Source organism: Bufo bufo, chromosome 2 (genome assembly GCF_905171765.1).
Source record: "Bufo bufo chromosome 2, aBufBuf1.1, whole genome shotgun sequence".
NCBI lineage: Eukaryota > Metazoa > Chordata > Amphibia > Anura > Bufonidae > Bufo > Bufo bufo.
This window is the reverse complement of record NC_053390.1, coordinates 511,968,512-511,985,265: the sequence shown is the minus strand read 5'-3', so window position 1 is coordinate 511,985,265 and position 16,754 is coordinate 511,968,512. Positions and strand designations below refer to the sequence as shown.

The 16,754-nt window shown below is 45.5% G+C and overlaps 1 protein-coding gene across 1 annotated transcript in view; it reads right to left on the bottom strand.

The window, feature by feature from the left end:
• PPP2CB (protein phosphatase 2 catalytic subunit beta) overlaps positions 1-16,188 on the bottom strand; it is a 57,851-nt gene extending 41,663 nt beyond the window's left edge. Inside the window, exon 1 of the mRNA XM_040417881.1 lies at positions 15,793-16,188. Coding sequence (XP_040273815.1) covers positions 15,793-15,894 — 102 coding nt within the window. The 5' untranslated portion in view covers positions 15,895-16,188. The remainder of the gene's footprint in view (positions 1-15,792) is intronic.
• Between the last annotated feature and the right edge of the window lie 566 nt (positions 16,189-16,754).

The window sequence follows — 16,754 nt, the reverse complement described above, 5'->3', positions numbered from 1 at the left end:
TGTCTTTTTACTGATACACCAAATGGAAAAGGATTTAGGAAAACTAGAGGAATGGTCAAAAATCTGGCAACTAAAATTTAATGTGGATAAGTGCAAAATAATGCACCTGGGGCGTAAAAACCCAAGAGCAGAATATAAAATCAGTGATACAGTCCTAACCTCAGTATCTGAGGAAAGGGATTATTTCAGAAGACTTAAAGGTAGGCAGACAATGTCATAGAGCAGCAGCAAATGCTAGCAGAATGCTTGGGTGTATAGGGAGAGGAATTACCAGTAGAAAGAGGGAGGTGCTTATGCCGCTCTACAGAGCACTAGTGAGACCTCATCCCCAGAAGGATATTGATACTTTGGAGAGAGTTCAGAGAAGAGCTACTAAACTAGTACATGGATTGCAGGATAAAACTTACCGGGAAAGATTAAAGGACCTTAACATGTATAGCTTGGAAGAAAGACGAGACAGAGGGGATATGATAGAAACTTTTAAATACATAAAGGGAATCAACAAGGTAAAAGAGGAGAGAATATTTAAAAGAAGAAAAACTGCTACAAGAGGACATAGTTTTAAATTAGAGGGGCAAAGGTTTAAAAGTAATATCAGGAAGTATTACTTTACTGAGAGAGTAGTGGGTGCATGGAATAGCCTTCCTGCAGAAGTGGTAGCTGCAAATACAGTGAAGGGGTTTAACCACCTCCCGACCGCCTAACGCACGGATGCGTCCGGAAGGTGGTTGATTCATTCCTCCTGGACGCATCCGTGCGTCATCTCGCGAGACGCGAGATTTCGGGTATTGCCGGCCCGCGCATGCGCATCGCGGGCCGGCAAAAGTTAAAGAACAATTTCGTCACCAGCCTGCCAGCAACGATCATTGGCTGGCAGGCTGGCGATTTTCAAAAAATCCAATCACAAGCCATATAACAGATCATATTAGTAAATATGATCTGTTATATGGCTTGTCTGCTCCTGTGCTGGTCCTTTTCGTCGGTTGGATCCAGCACAGGAGCAGACTGAACTGTGAGTACACCAAACACTACACCTTAGCCCCAGATCACCCCCCTGCACCCCAATTAACCCTTTGATCACCCCTTTGATCGCCCCTGTCAATCACTAGTGAAAGGAAAAAAAGTGATCAGTGTAAACTGTCACTTTTTTTTTTCCACTAGTATTGGCTGTTAGGTTTTAGGGATAGTTTAGGCCCCTTGGTTAGGTAGTTAGCGTCAGTTAGCGCCCAGCCCACTGCACCGCAGTCACTTTTATTCGCTGATTAGCGTATCGCTAATCAGCATTTGTACTTTTATAGTATCTGTAAGTGATCAAAACTGATCACTGTCAGATCTATACTTGTATTAGTGTCACCTTAGCTCGCCCTCCACCCAAAACGCAGTGTTTGCCCGATCAGGCCTGATCGGTCGCCCACACGTGCGTTCACCCACGCCCGCCCCGCCGCAGTGACAAAAAATTTTTTGTTTTTTGATCACTGCACATTCACTGTACACGCACTGCGGCGATAAAAAAATCAGTTTTGATATTTTTTATCAACCGCAGCGGCCTCCGGTACTTCGCTAGCCTCCCCTTTGTAAGACAGGTTTGCTTTTTTTCTTGGGTAGTCTCAGGGAATACCCCTAAATTTAGTAGTCCAAAATGTCAAACAGGGGGTATTCTTCTGAAGAGGCCTACAGGATTCTGACCCAGTCGGATGAGGAGTGGGAACCCTCATCTGACGAATCTAGCGGGTCAGAATATGAACCTGTGGAAAGCAGTGGCTCTCTGACCCAAAGTTCGGACGAGGAGGCTGAGGTCCCTGATAGCACCAGGCGTACCCGGCCCCGTGTCGCTAGACCACAGGTTACGCAGGATCCGCTTCAAGAGCAGCAGAGTGGGGCTGTCGCTGCCGGATCACGTGGTGAGGCATACACCAGCAGCGCAGCCCTTCCTGGACCTAGTACCAGCACTGCCGTACAACATGGTGAAGTAGCGAGCACCAGAAGGGCAGTTGAAGCTGGTACGGTGGCACGTGCAGTAGTTACCCCGTCGCAGCCACCGCACAGACAGGCCCGTAGAGCCCCTAGAGTCCCTGAGGTGCTGGCAAACCCTGATTGGCAGTCACCAACTTCAGCCGCACCTGTAGTTCCCCCTTTCACCGCCCAGTCTGGAGTTCGGGTTGAGACGGCTCAAATCGGTTCGGCCCTGGGATTTTTTGAGCTGTTCTTGACTGCGGAGCTCTTGGACTTAGTCGTGGCAGAGACAAACCGGTATGCCACACAATTTATAACCGCAAACCCGGGAAGCTTTTATGCCCAGCCTTTCCGGTGGAAACCAGTCCAAGTTTCCGAAATTAAAATTTTTCTGGGCCTTCTCCTCAACATGGGTCTAACTAAAAAGCATGAATTGCGGTCATATTGGTCCACGAACCCAATTCATCACATGCCCATGTTCTCTGCTGCTATGTCCAGGACACGATTTGAGACCATCCTCCGTTTTCTGCATTTTAGCGACAACACCACCTCCCGTCCCAGAGGCCACCCAGCTTTTGACCGGCTCCACAAAATTCGGCCCCTCATAGACCATTTCAACCAGAAATTTGCAGATTTGTATACCCCCGAGCAAAACATCTGCATAGACGAGTCCCTAATACATTTTACCGGGCGCCTTGGCTTCAAACAATACATCCCAAGCAAGCGTGCCCGGTATGGGGTCAAATTGTATAAGCTCTGTGAAAGGGCCACAGGCTATACCCACAAATTTCGTGTCTATGAGGGAAAAGATCAGACCCTGGAGCCGGTCGGTTGCCCTGACTACCTGGGGAGCAGTGGGAAGACAGTCTGGGACTTGGTGTCACCCTTATTCGGCAAGGGGTACCATCTTTATGTGGACAATTTCTACACAAGTGTGGCCCTCTTTAGGCATTTGTTTCTAGAACGGATTTGCGCCTGTGGCACCGTGCGACCTAGTCGCCGGGGCTTCCCCCAACGGCTTGTTACCACCCGTCTTGCAAGGGGGGAGAGGGCTGCCTTGTGTAATGAAGAACTGCTCGCGGTGAAATGGAGAGACAAGCGTGACGTTTACATGCTCTCCTCCATTCACGCAGACACGACAATCCAAATTGAGCGAGCAACCCGTGTCATTGAAAAGCCCCTCTCAGTCCACGACTATAATTTGCTCATGGGAGGGGTGGACTTCAATGACCAGATGTTGTCTCCGTATTTAGTTTCCCGCAGAACCAGACGCTGGTATAAGAAGGTGTCTGTATATTTGATTCAATTGGCGCTGTATAATAGTTTTGTTCTCTACAGTAAGGCTGGGAGAACACGATCCTTCCTCAAATTCCAGGAAGAGATCATCGAGAACCTCCTGTATCCAGAAGGTTCCGTGGCCCCATCCACCAGTGTAGTTAGCCGTCTACACGAGCGACATTTCCCCAATGTCGTTGCTGGTACCTCAATCCAACCGTCACCCCGAAAAAGATGTCGTGTCTGTAGCAGGAGTGGAATAAGGCGTGACACCCGCTATTTCTGTCCTGACTGCCCTGACCACCCTGCCCTATGCTTAGGAGAGTGTTTCCGGAAGTACCACACACAGGTACACCTAGCATAGGGATCACATCTCACCAGGACAGGCACACAGGGCTATTAGGGCCCATTCACTCACAGCTGCTGCAAACGTCTCCTTTCACATGGGACAAAGTGCATAACGTACTTCGCCACATCTTTGGGCGATTTGCGCTTTGCACATTGACCCATGGGGAAGGAGAGGTTTGTTCTATAAAGGTAAAAAAAAAACAAAAAAAAAAAAAACACCAGTAAGCAAAAAGGTTAATGTTCAGTTCAAAAAGTTAAAGTTTCTATGTTCTCTTCCAAAGTTAATAAAATTATTGTGTTGCGGCCTGGTTTTTTCTCTTTTTTTTTTTTTTTTTTACCTTCCAGGTGGACCAACCGATCGACTAGCTGCAGCACTGATGTGCATTCGGACAGAAGCATTGCGCTGCTGTCAGATTACACGCAAGTCGGTGTATGCGGCGCTGCAAGACGAGATTTCTCCTCTGCAGTAAAAGATACGTTTGCCGAGGCATATGAGCTGAGGAGGTGGCGGTGTTCATATACTTTGGCAAACACTTTGTATATATAAAAAAAAAAATCCCGGCAATGATTTATTCATCCACATCGATTGATGTGAATGGAGAAATCGGGTTTGCCAGGGCATACGAGCTAAGTGGGCATGGATGTTGGGCGGAGCTCCTATGTCCTGGCAGACGCCTTTCCCCTCCTTTTTCTTTTTTTGGCAGAGATTTTTTCATCCACATTGATCGATGCGAATGAAGAAATCTGTGCTGTTCATTTTTTTCTTTCAGCCCAGCGGCTGAACGGAAAAAAAAAATCTCATTACCTGTATGCTCAATATAAGGAGAATAGCAGAAACTCCTAATGCTGGGCATACATGTAATGATTGCGGAGACCCTCAAATGCCAGGGCAGTACAAACACCCCACAAATAACACCATTTTGGAAAGAAGACACCCCAAGGTATTCGCTGAGGGGCATATTGAGTCCATGAAAGATTGAAATTTTTGTCCCAAGTTAGCGGAAAGGGAGACTTTGTGAGAACAAAATCCAAAAAATCAATTTCCGCTAACTTGTGCCAAAATTTTTTTTTTTCAATGAACTCGCCATGCCCCTCATTGAATACCTTGGGGTGTCTTCTTTCCAAAATGGGGTCACATGTGGGGTATTTATACTGCCCTGGCATTTTAGGGGCCCCAAAGCGTGAGAAGAAGTCTGGTATCCAAATGTCTAAAAATGCCCTCCTAAAAGGAATTTGGGCCCCTTTGCCCACCTAGGCTGCAAAAAAGTGTCACACATATGGTATCTCCGTATTCAGCAGAAGTTGGGGAATATGTTTTGGGGTGTCATTTTACATATACACATGCTGGGTGAGATAAATATCTTGGTCAAATGCCAACTTTGTATAAAAAAAATGGGAAAAGTTGTCTTTTGCCAAGATATTTCTCTCACCCAGCATGGGTATATGTAAAATGACACCCCAAAACACATTCCCCACCTTCTCCTGAGTACGGAGATACCAGATGTGTGACACTTTTTTGCAGCCTAGGTGGGCAAAGGGGCCCACATTCCAAAGAGCACCTTTCAGATTTCACAGGTCATTTACCTACTTACCAGACATTAGGGCCCCTGGAAAATGCCAGGGCAGTATAACTACCCCACAAGTGACCCCATTTTGGAAAGAAGACACCCCAAGGTATTCCGTGAGGGGCATGGCAAGTTCCTAGAATTTTTTATTTTTTGTCACAAGTTAGTGGAAAATGATGATTTTTTTTTTTTTTTTTTTTTTCATACAAAGTCTCCTATTCCACTAACTTGTGACAAAAAAAAAAAAATTCCATGAACTCACTATGCCCATCAGCGAATACCTTGGGGTCTCTTCTTTCCAAAATGGGGTCACTTGTGGGGTAGTTATACTGCCCTGGCATTCTAGGGGCCCAAATGTGTGGTAAGGAGTTTGAAATCAAATTCTGTAAAAAATGACGAGTGAAATCCGAAAGGTGCTCTTTGGAATATGGGCCCCTTTGCCCACCTAGGCTGCAAAAAAGTGTCACACATCTGGTATCTCCGTACTCAGGAGAAGGTGGGGAATGTGTTTTGGGGTGTCATTTTATATATACCCATGCTGGGTGAGAGAAATATCTTGGCAAAAGACAACTTTTCCCATTTTTTTATACAAAGTTGTCATTTGACCAAGATATTTATCTCACCCAGCATGGGTATATGTAAAATGACACCCCAAAACACATTCCTCAACTTCTCCTGAGTACGGGGATACCAGATGTGTGACACTTTTTTGCAGCCTAGGTGGGCAAAGGGGCCCATATTCCAAAGAGCACCTTTCGGATTTCACAGGTCATTTTTCACTGAATTTGATTTCAAACTCCTTACCACACATTTGGGCCCCTAGAATGCCAGGGCAGTATAACTACCCCACAAGTGACCCCATTTTGGAAAGAAGAGACCCCAAGGTATTCGCTGATGGGCATAGTGAGTTCATGGAAGTTTTTATTTTTTGTCACAAGTTAGTGGAATATGAGACTTTGTATGAAAAAAAAAAAAAAAAAAAAAATCATCATTTTCCACTAACTTGTGACAAAAAATAAAAAATTCTAGGAACTCGCCATGCCCCTCACGGAATACCTTGGGGTGTCTTCTTTCCAAAATGGGGTCACTTGTGGGGTAGTTATACTGCCCTGGCATTCTAGGGGCCCAAATGTGTGGTAAGGAGTTTGAAATCAAATTCAGTAAAAAATGACGAGTGAAATCCGAAAGGTGCTCTTTGGAATATGGGCCCCTTTGCCCACCTAGGCTGCAAAAAAGTGTCACACATCTGGTATCTCCGTACTCAGGAGAAGGTGGGGAATGTGTTTTGGGGTGTCATTTTATATATACCCATGCTGGGTGAGAGAAATATCTTGGCAAAAGACAACTTTTCCCATTTTTTTATACAAAGTTGTCATTTGACCAAGATATTTATCTCACCCAGCATGGGTATATGTAAAATGACACCCCAAAACACATTCCTCAACTTCTCCTGAGTACGGGGATACCAGATGTGTGACACTTTTTTGCAGCCTAGGTGGGCAAAGGGGCCCATATTCCAAAGAGCACCTTTCGGATTTCACAGGTCATTTTTCACTGAATTTGATTTCAAACTCCTTACCACACATTTGGGCCCCTAGAATGCCAGGGCAGTATAACTACCCCACAAGTGACCCCATTTTGGAAAGAAGAGACCCCAAGGTATTCGCTGATGGGCATAGTGAGTTCATGGAAGTTTTTATTTTTTGTCACAAGTTAGTGGAATATGAGACTTTGTATGAAAAAAAAAAAAAAAAAAAAAATCATCATTTTCCACTAACTTGTGACAAAAAATAAAAAATTCTAGGAACTCGCCATGCCCCTCACGGAATACCTTGGGGTGTCTTCTTTCCAAAATGGGGTCACTTGTGGGGTAGTTATACTGCCCTGGCATTCTAGGGGCCCAAATGTGTGGTAAGGAGTTTGAAATCAAATTCAGTAAAAAATGACGAGTGAAATCCGAAAGGTGCTCTTTGGAATATGGGCCCCTTTGCCCACCTAGGCTGCAAAAAAGTGTCACACATCTGGTATCTCCGTACTCAGGAGAAGGTGGGGAATGTGTTTTGGGGTGTCATTTTATATATACCCATGCTGGGTGAGAGAAATATCTTGGCAAAAGACAACTTTTCCCATTTTTTTATACAAAGTTGTCATTTGACCAAGATATTTATCTCACCCAGCATGGGTATATGTAAAATGACACCCCAAAACACATTCCTCAACTTCTCCTGAGTACGGGGATACCAGATGTGTGACACTTTTTTGCAGCCTAGGTGGGCAAAGGGGCCCATATTCCAAAGAGCACCTTTCGGATTTCACAGGTCATTTTTCACTGAATTTGATTTCAAACTCCTTACCACACATTTGGGCCCCTAGAATGCCAGGGCAGTATAACTACCCCACAAGTGACCCCATTTTGGAAAGAAGAGACCCCAAGGTATTCGCTGATGGGCATAGTGAGTTCATAGAACTTTTTATTTTTTGTCACAAGTTAGTGGAATATGAGACTTTGTAAGAAAAAAAAAAAAAAAAAAAAAATCATCATTTTCCGCTAACTTGTGACAAAAAATAAAAAGTTCTATGAACTCACTATGCCCATCAGCGAATACCTTAGGGTGTGTACTTTCCGAAATGGGGTCATTTGTGGGGTGTTTGTACTGTCTGGCCATTGTAGAACCTCAGGAAACATGACAGGTGCTCAGAAAGTCAGAGCTGCTTCAAAAAGCGGAAATTCACATTTTTGTACCATAGTTTGTAAACGCTATAACTTTTACCCAAACCATTTTTTTTCTACCCAAACATTTTTTTTTTATCAAAGACATGTAGAACTATAAATTTAGAGCAAAATTTCTATATGGATGTCGTTTTTTTTGCAAAATTTTACAACTGAAAGTGAAAAATGTCATTTTTTTGCAAAAAAATCGTTAAATTTCGATTAATAACAAAAAAAGTAAAAATGTCAGCAGCAATGAAATACCACCAAATGAAAGCTCTATTAGTGAGAAGAAAAGGAGGTAAAATTCATTTGGGTGGTAAGTTGCATGACCGAGCAATAAACGGTGAAAGTAGTGTAGGTCAGAAGTGTAAAAAGTGGCCTGGTCTTTCAGGGTGTTTAAGCACTGGGGGCTGAGGTGGTTAAGCATGCATGGGATAGGCATAAGGCCATCTTTCATATAAGATAGGGCCAGGGGCTATCCATAGTATTCAGTATATTGGGCAGACTAGATGGGCCAAATGGTTCTTATCTGCCGACACATTCTATGTTTCTATTAAAGGGAGTCTTTCACCTAAACTGACCATTATAGAACACTAAACACCATTATCAGCATAAGGCTGGGTTCAGACCTGAGCGTCTTTGATATGCGCGTTTAACGCGCGTTTTTGACGAGCGTTTTTTGCAATAGTAAACGCGCGTTTGACGCGCGTTTGTGTGATTGACTGCAATGTCCTATGGCCACAAACGCGCGTCAAAACGCCCCAAAGAAGCTCAAGTACTTGTTTGAGCGTAGGGCGTTTTACAGCGCGTTTTTCAGCGCTGTAAAACGCTCAAGTGAGAACCAGGGCCATAGGGAAGCATTGGTTTTCATGTGTTGAGCGTTTTACAGCGCGTTTGAACGCGCTGTAAAACGCTCAAGTGTGAACCCAGCCTTATAGTCCCCATATAGCTGTCCATCGCTTATTTTCTTCAAAAAACTGTAATTCAATATGCAAATTAGGTCTGAAGGTGCCCAGGGGAGGTGTTCAAGCAGCCGATGCCCAGGGTCGCTATTCATATGAATCCCCTCCCCTTTCACCCCTCTGACCCGCCCTAGGTTCTTCAGAAATCCAGCGCCGTTTGCAAGATTCGCTGCGCCCCTCTCCCAATTTTACATATAAAATATATAAAACAATAAATAAAACATATCACCACATCCAAAAAGTCCAAACTATTAAAATATATATTTTTTTATATCTCCTATGTGGGGAACGCTGTAACAAAAATGAAAATGCACAGAATATCGGTATAAGTCATCGACCGGAAACTTCACAGGTAATCGGCTCAAAAATAAATAAATATATATCTATATATATCTATATATCTCCCTACTCCGCTCCACAGGAGATGACTGGCAGTGGAACGAACAGGAAGCAGAGATCGCATGGAGTGCTGCTTATTCGTCTCACAGCGGATCTGTGGGGGTCTCGGGTGTTGGACTCCCACCGATCTGATAAATGAGCTCCTGAGGATAGGTCAACAATTTAAAATCGCTTCACAACTCCTTTAACCCCTTAAGGACTCGGCTTTATTTCACCTTACGGACATTTTTTGCAAATCTGACCAGTGTCACTTTAAGTGGTGATAACTTTAAAACGCTTTGACTTATCCAGGCCATTCGGAGATAGTTTTTTCGTCACATATTGTACTTCATGACACTGGTAAAATGAAGTCAAAAAAATAAATTTTTATTTAAAAAAAAATACCAAATTTACCAGAAATTTGTAAAAAATTGCTAATTTCCAAGTTTCAATTTCTCTACTTCTATAATGCATAGTAATACCTCAAAAAATAGTTATTACTTTACATTCCCCATATGACTACTTCATGTTTGGATCATTTTGGGAATGTTATTTTATTTTTTGGGGATGTTACAAGGCTTAGAAGTTTAGAAGCAAATCTTGAAATTTTACAGAAATTTTCAAAAACCCAATTTTTAGGGACCAGTTCAGGTCTGAAGTCACTTTGCGAGGCTTACATAATAGAAACCACCCAAAAATGACCCCATTCTATAAACTACCCCCCTCAGATTTTGCTGGACTGGTTTTTTTGACACCATGTCCCATTTGAAGCCCCCCTGATGCACCCCTAGAGTAGAAACTTCAAAAAAGTGACCCCATTTTAGAAACTACGGGATAGGGGGGCAGTATTGTTGGTACTAGTTTAGGGTACATATGATTTTTGGTTGCTCTAGATTACACTTTTTGAGGCAAGATAACAAGAAATAGCTGTTTTGGCACTGTTTTTATTTATTGTTATTTACAACATTCATCTGACAGGTTAGATCATGTGATATTTTTATGGAGCAGGTTGTCACGGATGCGGCGATACCTAATATGTATACTTTTTTTATTTATGTAAGTTTTACACAATATCATCATTTTTGAAACAAAAATAAATAAATCATGTTTTAGTGTCTCCATATTCTGAGAGCCATAGTTTTTTCAGCTTTTGGGCGATTATCTTAGGTAGAGTCTCATTTTTGCGGGATGAGATGACAGTTTAGCACTATTTTGGGGTGTATATGACTTTTTGATCGCCTGCTATTACACTTTTTGTGATGCAAGGTGACAAAAAATGGTTTATTTAGTACAGTTTTTATTTTTTACGGTGTTCATCTGAGGTGTTAGGTCATGTGATATGTATATAGAGCCGGCCGATACGGATGCGACGATAACTTATATATACTTTTTTCCCCCCCTATATTTTACAAAAAAAAATTTTACTTTATTTGGGGAAAATGACGTTTTTGTTTATTTTTACTTTCAACTTTTTTTTCACTTTATTTTTTTGTCCCACTTTGGGACTTGAACTTTCGGGGGTCTAATCCTTTACAATGCATTCCAATACTTATGTATTGGAATGCATTGGCTGTATGAGTAATACAGTGTGTATTACTCATACAGCTTCCCGCCTGTGAGATCCAGGGGGCTGGATCTCACAGGCTCGTCACCGGAAGGCAGCGCGATGCCTTCCATGCCATCGGGTCCCCCCCCCCCCCACAGCCGCGAGGGGACCCGATGGCACCGCCCGCCGCAACCGCAGGTAAAAGGCGCAAACTGCAGGTCTGAAGTGAAACCTGCGGTTTGAGGCAGTCGCCGATACGGGGGGGGGTCACATGACCCCCCCGGCGTTGTGGCAGGATGCCCGCTGAATGATTTCAGCGGGCATCCTGTTCATATTAACCCCCGCCGCAATCTACTTTTAAACTTAGGACGTACCGGTACGTCCTGAGTCCTTAAGGACTCGGCAAACATGGTGTACCGGTACGTCCTAAATCCCTAAGGGATTAAGCGGGAAATGCACATTAGACATAGTCAGTCAATGATTTGGATGGTACTTCCTGCCCATGGGGACCTCCTAACTCTCCATTACCTTGTCCTCAGGAGATAACCAAGTCAAGTATGCGTGTACATGGAGGAGAGACTGCATCCTTCCAATAGCAACCTATGGTGTACGGCCAGCCTAAAGCTGGGTTTACAAGACCAGATTGTCGGGAATGAACAAATACATACAAGGCCGTCCATAACCTGTCCCCTCCCTACACCTGAGCTACTTTTCAGATACACCCCCACACGCACTCTCCGATCCTCACAAGACCTTCTTCTCTTATCACCTATTCCCACAATCGCCTCCAAGATTTCTCCCGTGCATCCCCCATACTCTGGAACTCGCTACCCCAACATAGACTCTCACCTACAGTGGAATCCTTCAAAAGAAACCTAAAAACCCACCTCTTCAGAAAAGCCTACAACCAGTGACCCTGCTGCCTCTATACCGCCATGACCAAATTCTCCCGCACCTACTGTGTCCTTCTCCCATACCATGTAGATTGTAAGCCCTCACGGGCAGGGCTTTCTCTCCTTCTGTACCAGTTTGTAACTCATCTTGTTTATGATTAGTGCAATTGTCTGTATTATGTATGTATACCTCTTCTCATATGTACAGCGCTATGGAATGAATGGCGCTTTAATAATAATAATAATAATAATAATGAACGCCCGTTCCTGATAAAAGGTGCCACAGATCACCCAATGAATGAGCGGAACGCTTCCTCATTAGCTGACAGTCTCATGTGGACACCTCAACCATTGTATCTGGGCAGCAGATGGTCCTGTGTGGTCAGGCATCTGCTGCCCAGTAACAATGCAGGTGTATGGGGACAAGCCATTGCAGCAGTCAATGCTCGTCCTCATACTGTGGAGGTGATCACAGCATGAAAATGCAGCTCTCACCCCCACTAGGAGCAGGCTATTGTCAGGAAGGAACACTTCCTTCCTAATAATCATCTGCACCATCACACACTGTAAATCCAGCTTAGGTCTCTTGCACACACAAACATGTGCGCCCCGTAGCCATGCTGCGGCCCACAAATTGCGGGCTGCAATGCACGAACACCCACCATGGAGCAGCCGCAGCAGATCCATTCACTTTAGGCTACCATCACACTCACGTTTTGTGCGGATCCGTCATGGATCTGCACAGACGGATCCGTTCAGATAATACAACCGTCTACATCCGTTCAGAACGGATCAGTTTGTATTATCTGTAACATAGCCAAGACGGATCCGTCTTGAACACCATTGAAAGTCAATGGAGGACGAATCAGTTTTCTATTGTGTCAGAAAACGGATCCGTCCCCATTGACTTACATTGTGTGCCAGGACGGATCTGTTTGGCTCAGTTTAATCAGACGGACACCAAAACGCAGCAAGCAGCGTTTTGGTGTCCGCCTCCAAAGTGGAATGGAGGCAAACTGAGCGGATCCTTTTCCATTCAGAATGCATTAGGGCAAAACTGATCCGTTTTTGACCGCTTGTGAGAGCCCTGAACGGATCTCACAAACGGAAAACCAAAACGCGAGTGTGAAAGTAGCCTTAATGGGTCCGCGATCTGGCCGTTCCGCAAAAAGACAGGACATGTTCTATCTTTTTGCGGAACGGAAGTACGGGACGAAACCCCACTGAAGCACTCCCTAGTGCTTCCGTAGGGTTCCATTCCGCATCTCCAGATTTGCGGACCCATTGAAGTGAATGGATCCGCATCCGTGATGCGGAACGCACACGGAACGGTGCCTGTGTATTGCGGAACTGCAAAATGGCAACGGGCAGCACACGTTCATGGGCAATAAGCCTTAGGCTGAGTTCACACTTCAGTTATTGTCAGTCAAAACCCGTAGTGAAACATCAGAGATCAGGTATAATGGACAGACCCGCACCATGTTTTGGCTCACAATGAGGGTACATGTGTGCCCCGTTTCTGTATTGCGGACTTCACTGGTCCACCACAATCCTCAAGATCCGTAGTGGTGCAGAGTGGATGCACGAATCGGAAGCTCTATACTGAGATTTCAGACCGTGCCTCCGCACCACAAAAGATAGAACATGTTGTATTTTTTAGTGGTGCGGACCCGTTCAAGTTAACGGTGGCCACAGGGCTGGTGCGTGTGCATTGCAGACCGCTATTTGCACAGGGCGTTCGTGTGCATGAGCCATAACTGATGGAAATCACTGACCAAATACTGAAGTGTCAGCCTTAGGGCTCATGCACACTAGGGATCGACCGATATAGATTTTTTAGGGCCGATACCGATAATTTGTGAACTTTCAGGCCGATAGCCGATAATTTATACCGATATTCTGGGAATTTTCATTTTTGAAGAAAAAAAAAATAATTCCTACACAAAACTGCTGAAAATTAATGTTTATTGTTACTTGTAGTTTTTTTTTTTTTGTAAATCTTTCTTTTTCATTTATACTTAATATTTTGGTGTTTTTATTTTTTTACTAACTTTTAGCCCCCTTAGGGACTAGAACCCTTGTCCTATTCACCCTGATAGATCTCTATCAGGGTGAATAGGACCTCACACTGTCCCTGCTGCTCTGTGCTTTGTGCACACAGCAGCATGGAGCTTACCATGGCAGCCAGAGCTTCAATAGCGTTCTGGCTGCCATGGTAACCGATCGGAGCCCCAGGATTACACAGCTGGGGCTCCGATCGGAGGAGCAGGGGATCCTGTGGCCACTGCCACCAATGATTAATACTGGGGTGGGGGGCGCACTGCACCACCAATGATTAAAACTGGGGGGCGCACTGCGCCACCAATGAAGAGAAATCTCAAGTTAATTCATATACAGGAGGCGGGAGCTGGCTGCAGAATCACATAGCCGGCTCCCGACCTCTGAGTGGTAGCTGCGATCCACGGCACCTAAGGGGTTAACTACCGCAGATTGCAGCTACCGCTCAGAGGTCGGGAGCCGGCTATGTGATTCTGCAGCCAGCTCCCGCCTCCTCTTCAATTTGAATGAATGAGAGATTTCTCTTCATTGGTGGCACAGTGGCCATAGCCCCTCCCCTTCTCTTGCCCTCCTTCCTCTCATTGGCGGCAGCCACAGCACAGGGGGAGGGAGACACGGCTTCCTTCTCCCCTGTGCTGCTGAGGGAACACAGAGCGCTGACAGCAGCGCGATCTGTGTTCCCAATACGTTATCGGAATATCGGCAAAATAGATGCCGATAAAAGGTCAAAATCCTGAATATCGGCCGATAATATCGGTAAAACCGATAATCGGTCGATCCCTAATGCACACGACCATATGTATTTTGCGGTACGCAAAAAACGAATCTGCAAAAAATATGGATGACGTCTGTGTGCATTGCGTATTTTGCGGAACGGAACAGCTGGCCCCTAATGCGGACAATAATAGGACATGCTCTCGTTTTTTGAGGAACAGAAATACGGACATACAGAAACTGAATGCACACGGAGTACCTTCCATTTTTTTTTTTTGTGGACTGTATACGGAACCATTCATTTCAATGGGTCCGGAAAAAAAACACGTTCGTGTGCATGAGCCCTTTAAGAGTATGGCCACGCATGGGAGGTCCACCTTGTATCTTGCTGAAACCTACAGCGCCGAATCGTGTGGATTTCAGCATGTCAATGCGACTTACTTGTTGCACATTTCACCGTCTGTAATGGAAAGGGTGAAATCCGCTGAATAAATGGATATACTGCAAATTTAAAGGGATTATCCAACATGTAAAACATGCCCCGCCCCCCTCCTATATAGATTATACTACTTACCCCGCATCTCCCCATCACGCGGATCAAAACATCCAGCAGCAGGCCGCAATGGGGACAATCCTCCCTAGCATCGCGGGTGACACTAGGGAAGCTCTTCCCTGTCGCGGCCTGCTATTGGCTGTCCCCAATCCAACGGCGGGCCTGCAGGAGCTACGCGGGTGTCGGTAAGTATAACCTATATGAGAGGTCCTGGCATTGGGGGGCATTTTTTACACATTGGATAACCCCTTAAAATCCACACCACCAGCTATGTGCAGATACGACCTCAGCAGCAGGTGGAAGAGCTACCGTAAACGAGTTGGACTTTCCGCAGGTGCGACCGTAACCTTAGCGCGTCGACACTTTGCATTAATATATATAAGACGACTACTATACCCAAGAAATGGGGCGAGATTTAAAGAGGGCGAGGGTGGATCCATTAGACATCAGGTCTCTGCGCCGTCCTCTGATCTGACAGACGTCGCTGCATACTGGACAGTGGGTCTGCCTCCCAAACCACCCGACGCCCAGCGAGTGCGGAGCGCGTACGCTTGGACAGACGTTCTGATACATAATATCTAATTACTAGGACCCAAGAATGGAGGCGCACAGTCCTATACCCACTCACACCAGGAGTGGGCCAGATTTTTGGGGGATTTTGGTAGTTGAACCCCCAATAACCGCACATTTCTACTATTTCAATCCCATAGCCCACAAATACAACCCGGGCCCACTGCCCACACTGGCATCATGGTGCCCACATGCTGAGACATAGGCAGTGTGGACTGATCAGGGACTGTAATGGGCAGTGGCGCAGAGAAAGCGGCCGCTCACCTTCTCGCACAGGGTGCGCACTTGGCTCTCGTTCAGTTGCTTGCAGTCGTTCAGCTGCTCGATCCATTGGTCCAGCTCCTTGGTGAACGTCTTGTCCTCCATAGCCAGCAGCTCCCCGACACACACAGCAGCAGCAGCAGCAGCACACGCTCACACCGCCGGGGCCTCCACCGGGCACTGCGTCAGTCACAGCTACGGCTAGACGCCCGGGCTGTTCTAGCAGGAGAGGAGGCCACCGCGCCGCTGCGTCCTAGCTTCTCATTCAATCTCGCCTTCACCCCCACAGCCGGGAGCGAGCACCGAGGAGGGGGCTGTCAGTGGTTCCGCGCACGGACACGCCAAACGGAACGAAAGGAAGGCTGGGGGAGGCGTGCGCGCTCACGAGGACTGGATGGTAAACATCAGGGAAGACGTATGGGCGCGGGAGCGCGCGCGCAGCACTCATTACGGCAAAGGAAGGCAGTCGCGCTTTACGTTCGGCGTTGCAGGGAAGGGTTTCACGCACGCCCACATTAGTGAAGCCGTTTTCTTTTCTTTTTTTCTTTTTTTTTTTTAAGGCGTTCTTTATTGACAGTGGAAAATGTAACAGGATATAACAGTGCAATACCTGTGCGGAAAGGTCAGAACAGAAGCCAATCTGCCTGTGAGAACAAGTCGTTTTGGGTGGGATTAACGCTGCCAAATATGTACCTAATACACAAAAATGCATTTACCCCATTCCCAATGAACAGGATGGGAAATGCAGCATTTGAAACGCTTCAAAGAAGAAACATGTCACTTCTGAAGCGTTTTTGAAAACAGCTGCTTGAAAATATGCCCCCAAGTGCACTGGTGTTTCCTATTGAAATCAGTGGGAGGCGTTTTAGTAGCAAAAGGCAATGGCGACATATCCCTGAAAAGTCACTCAACGTTTTTTGTAACAATAGTCAATGGTGTCGTGCTGCACCGCGACAGTTGCAAAA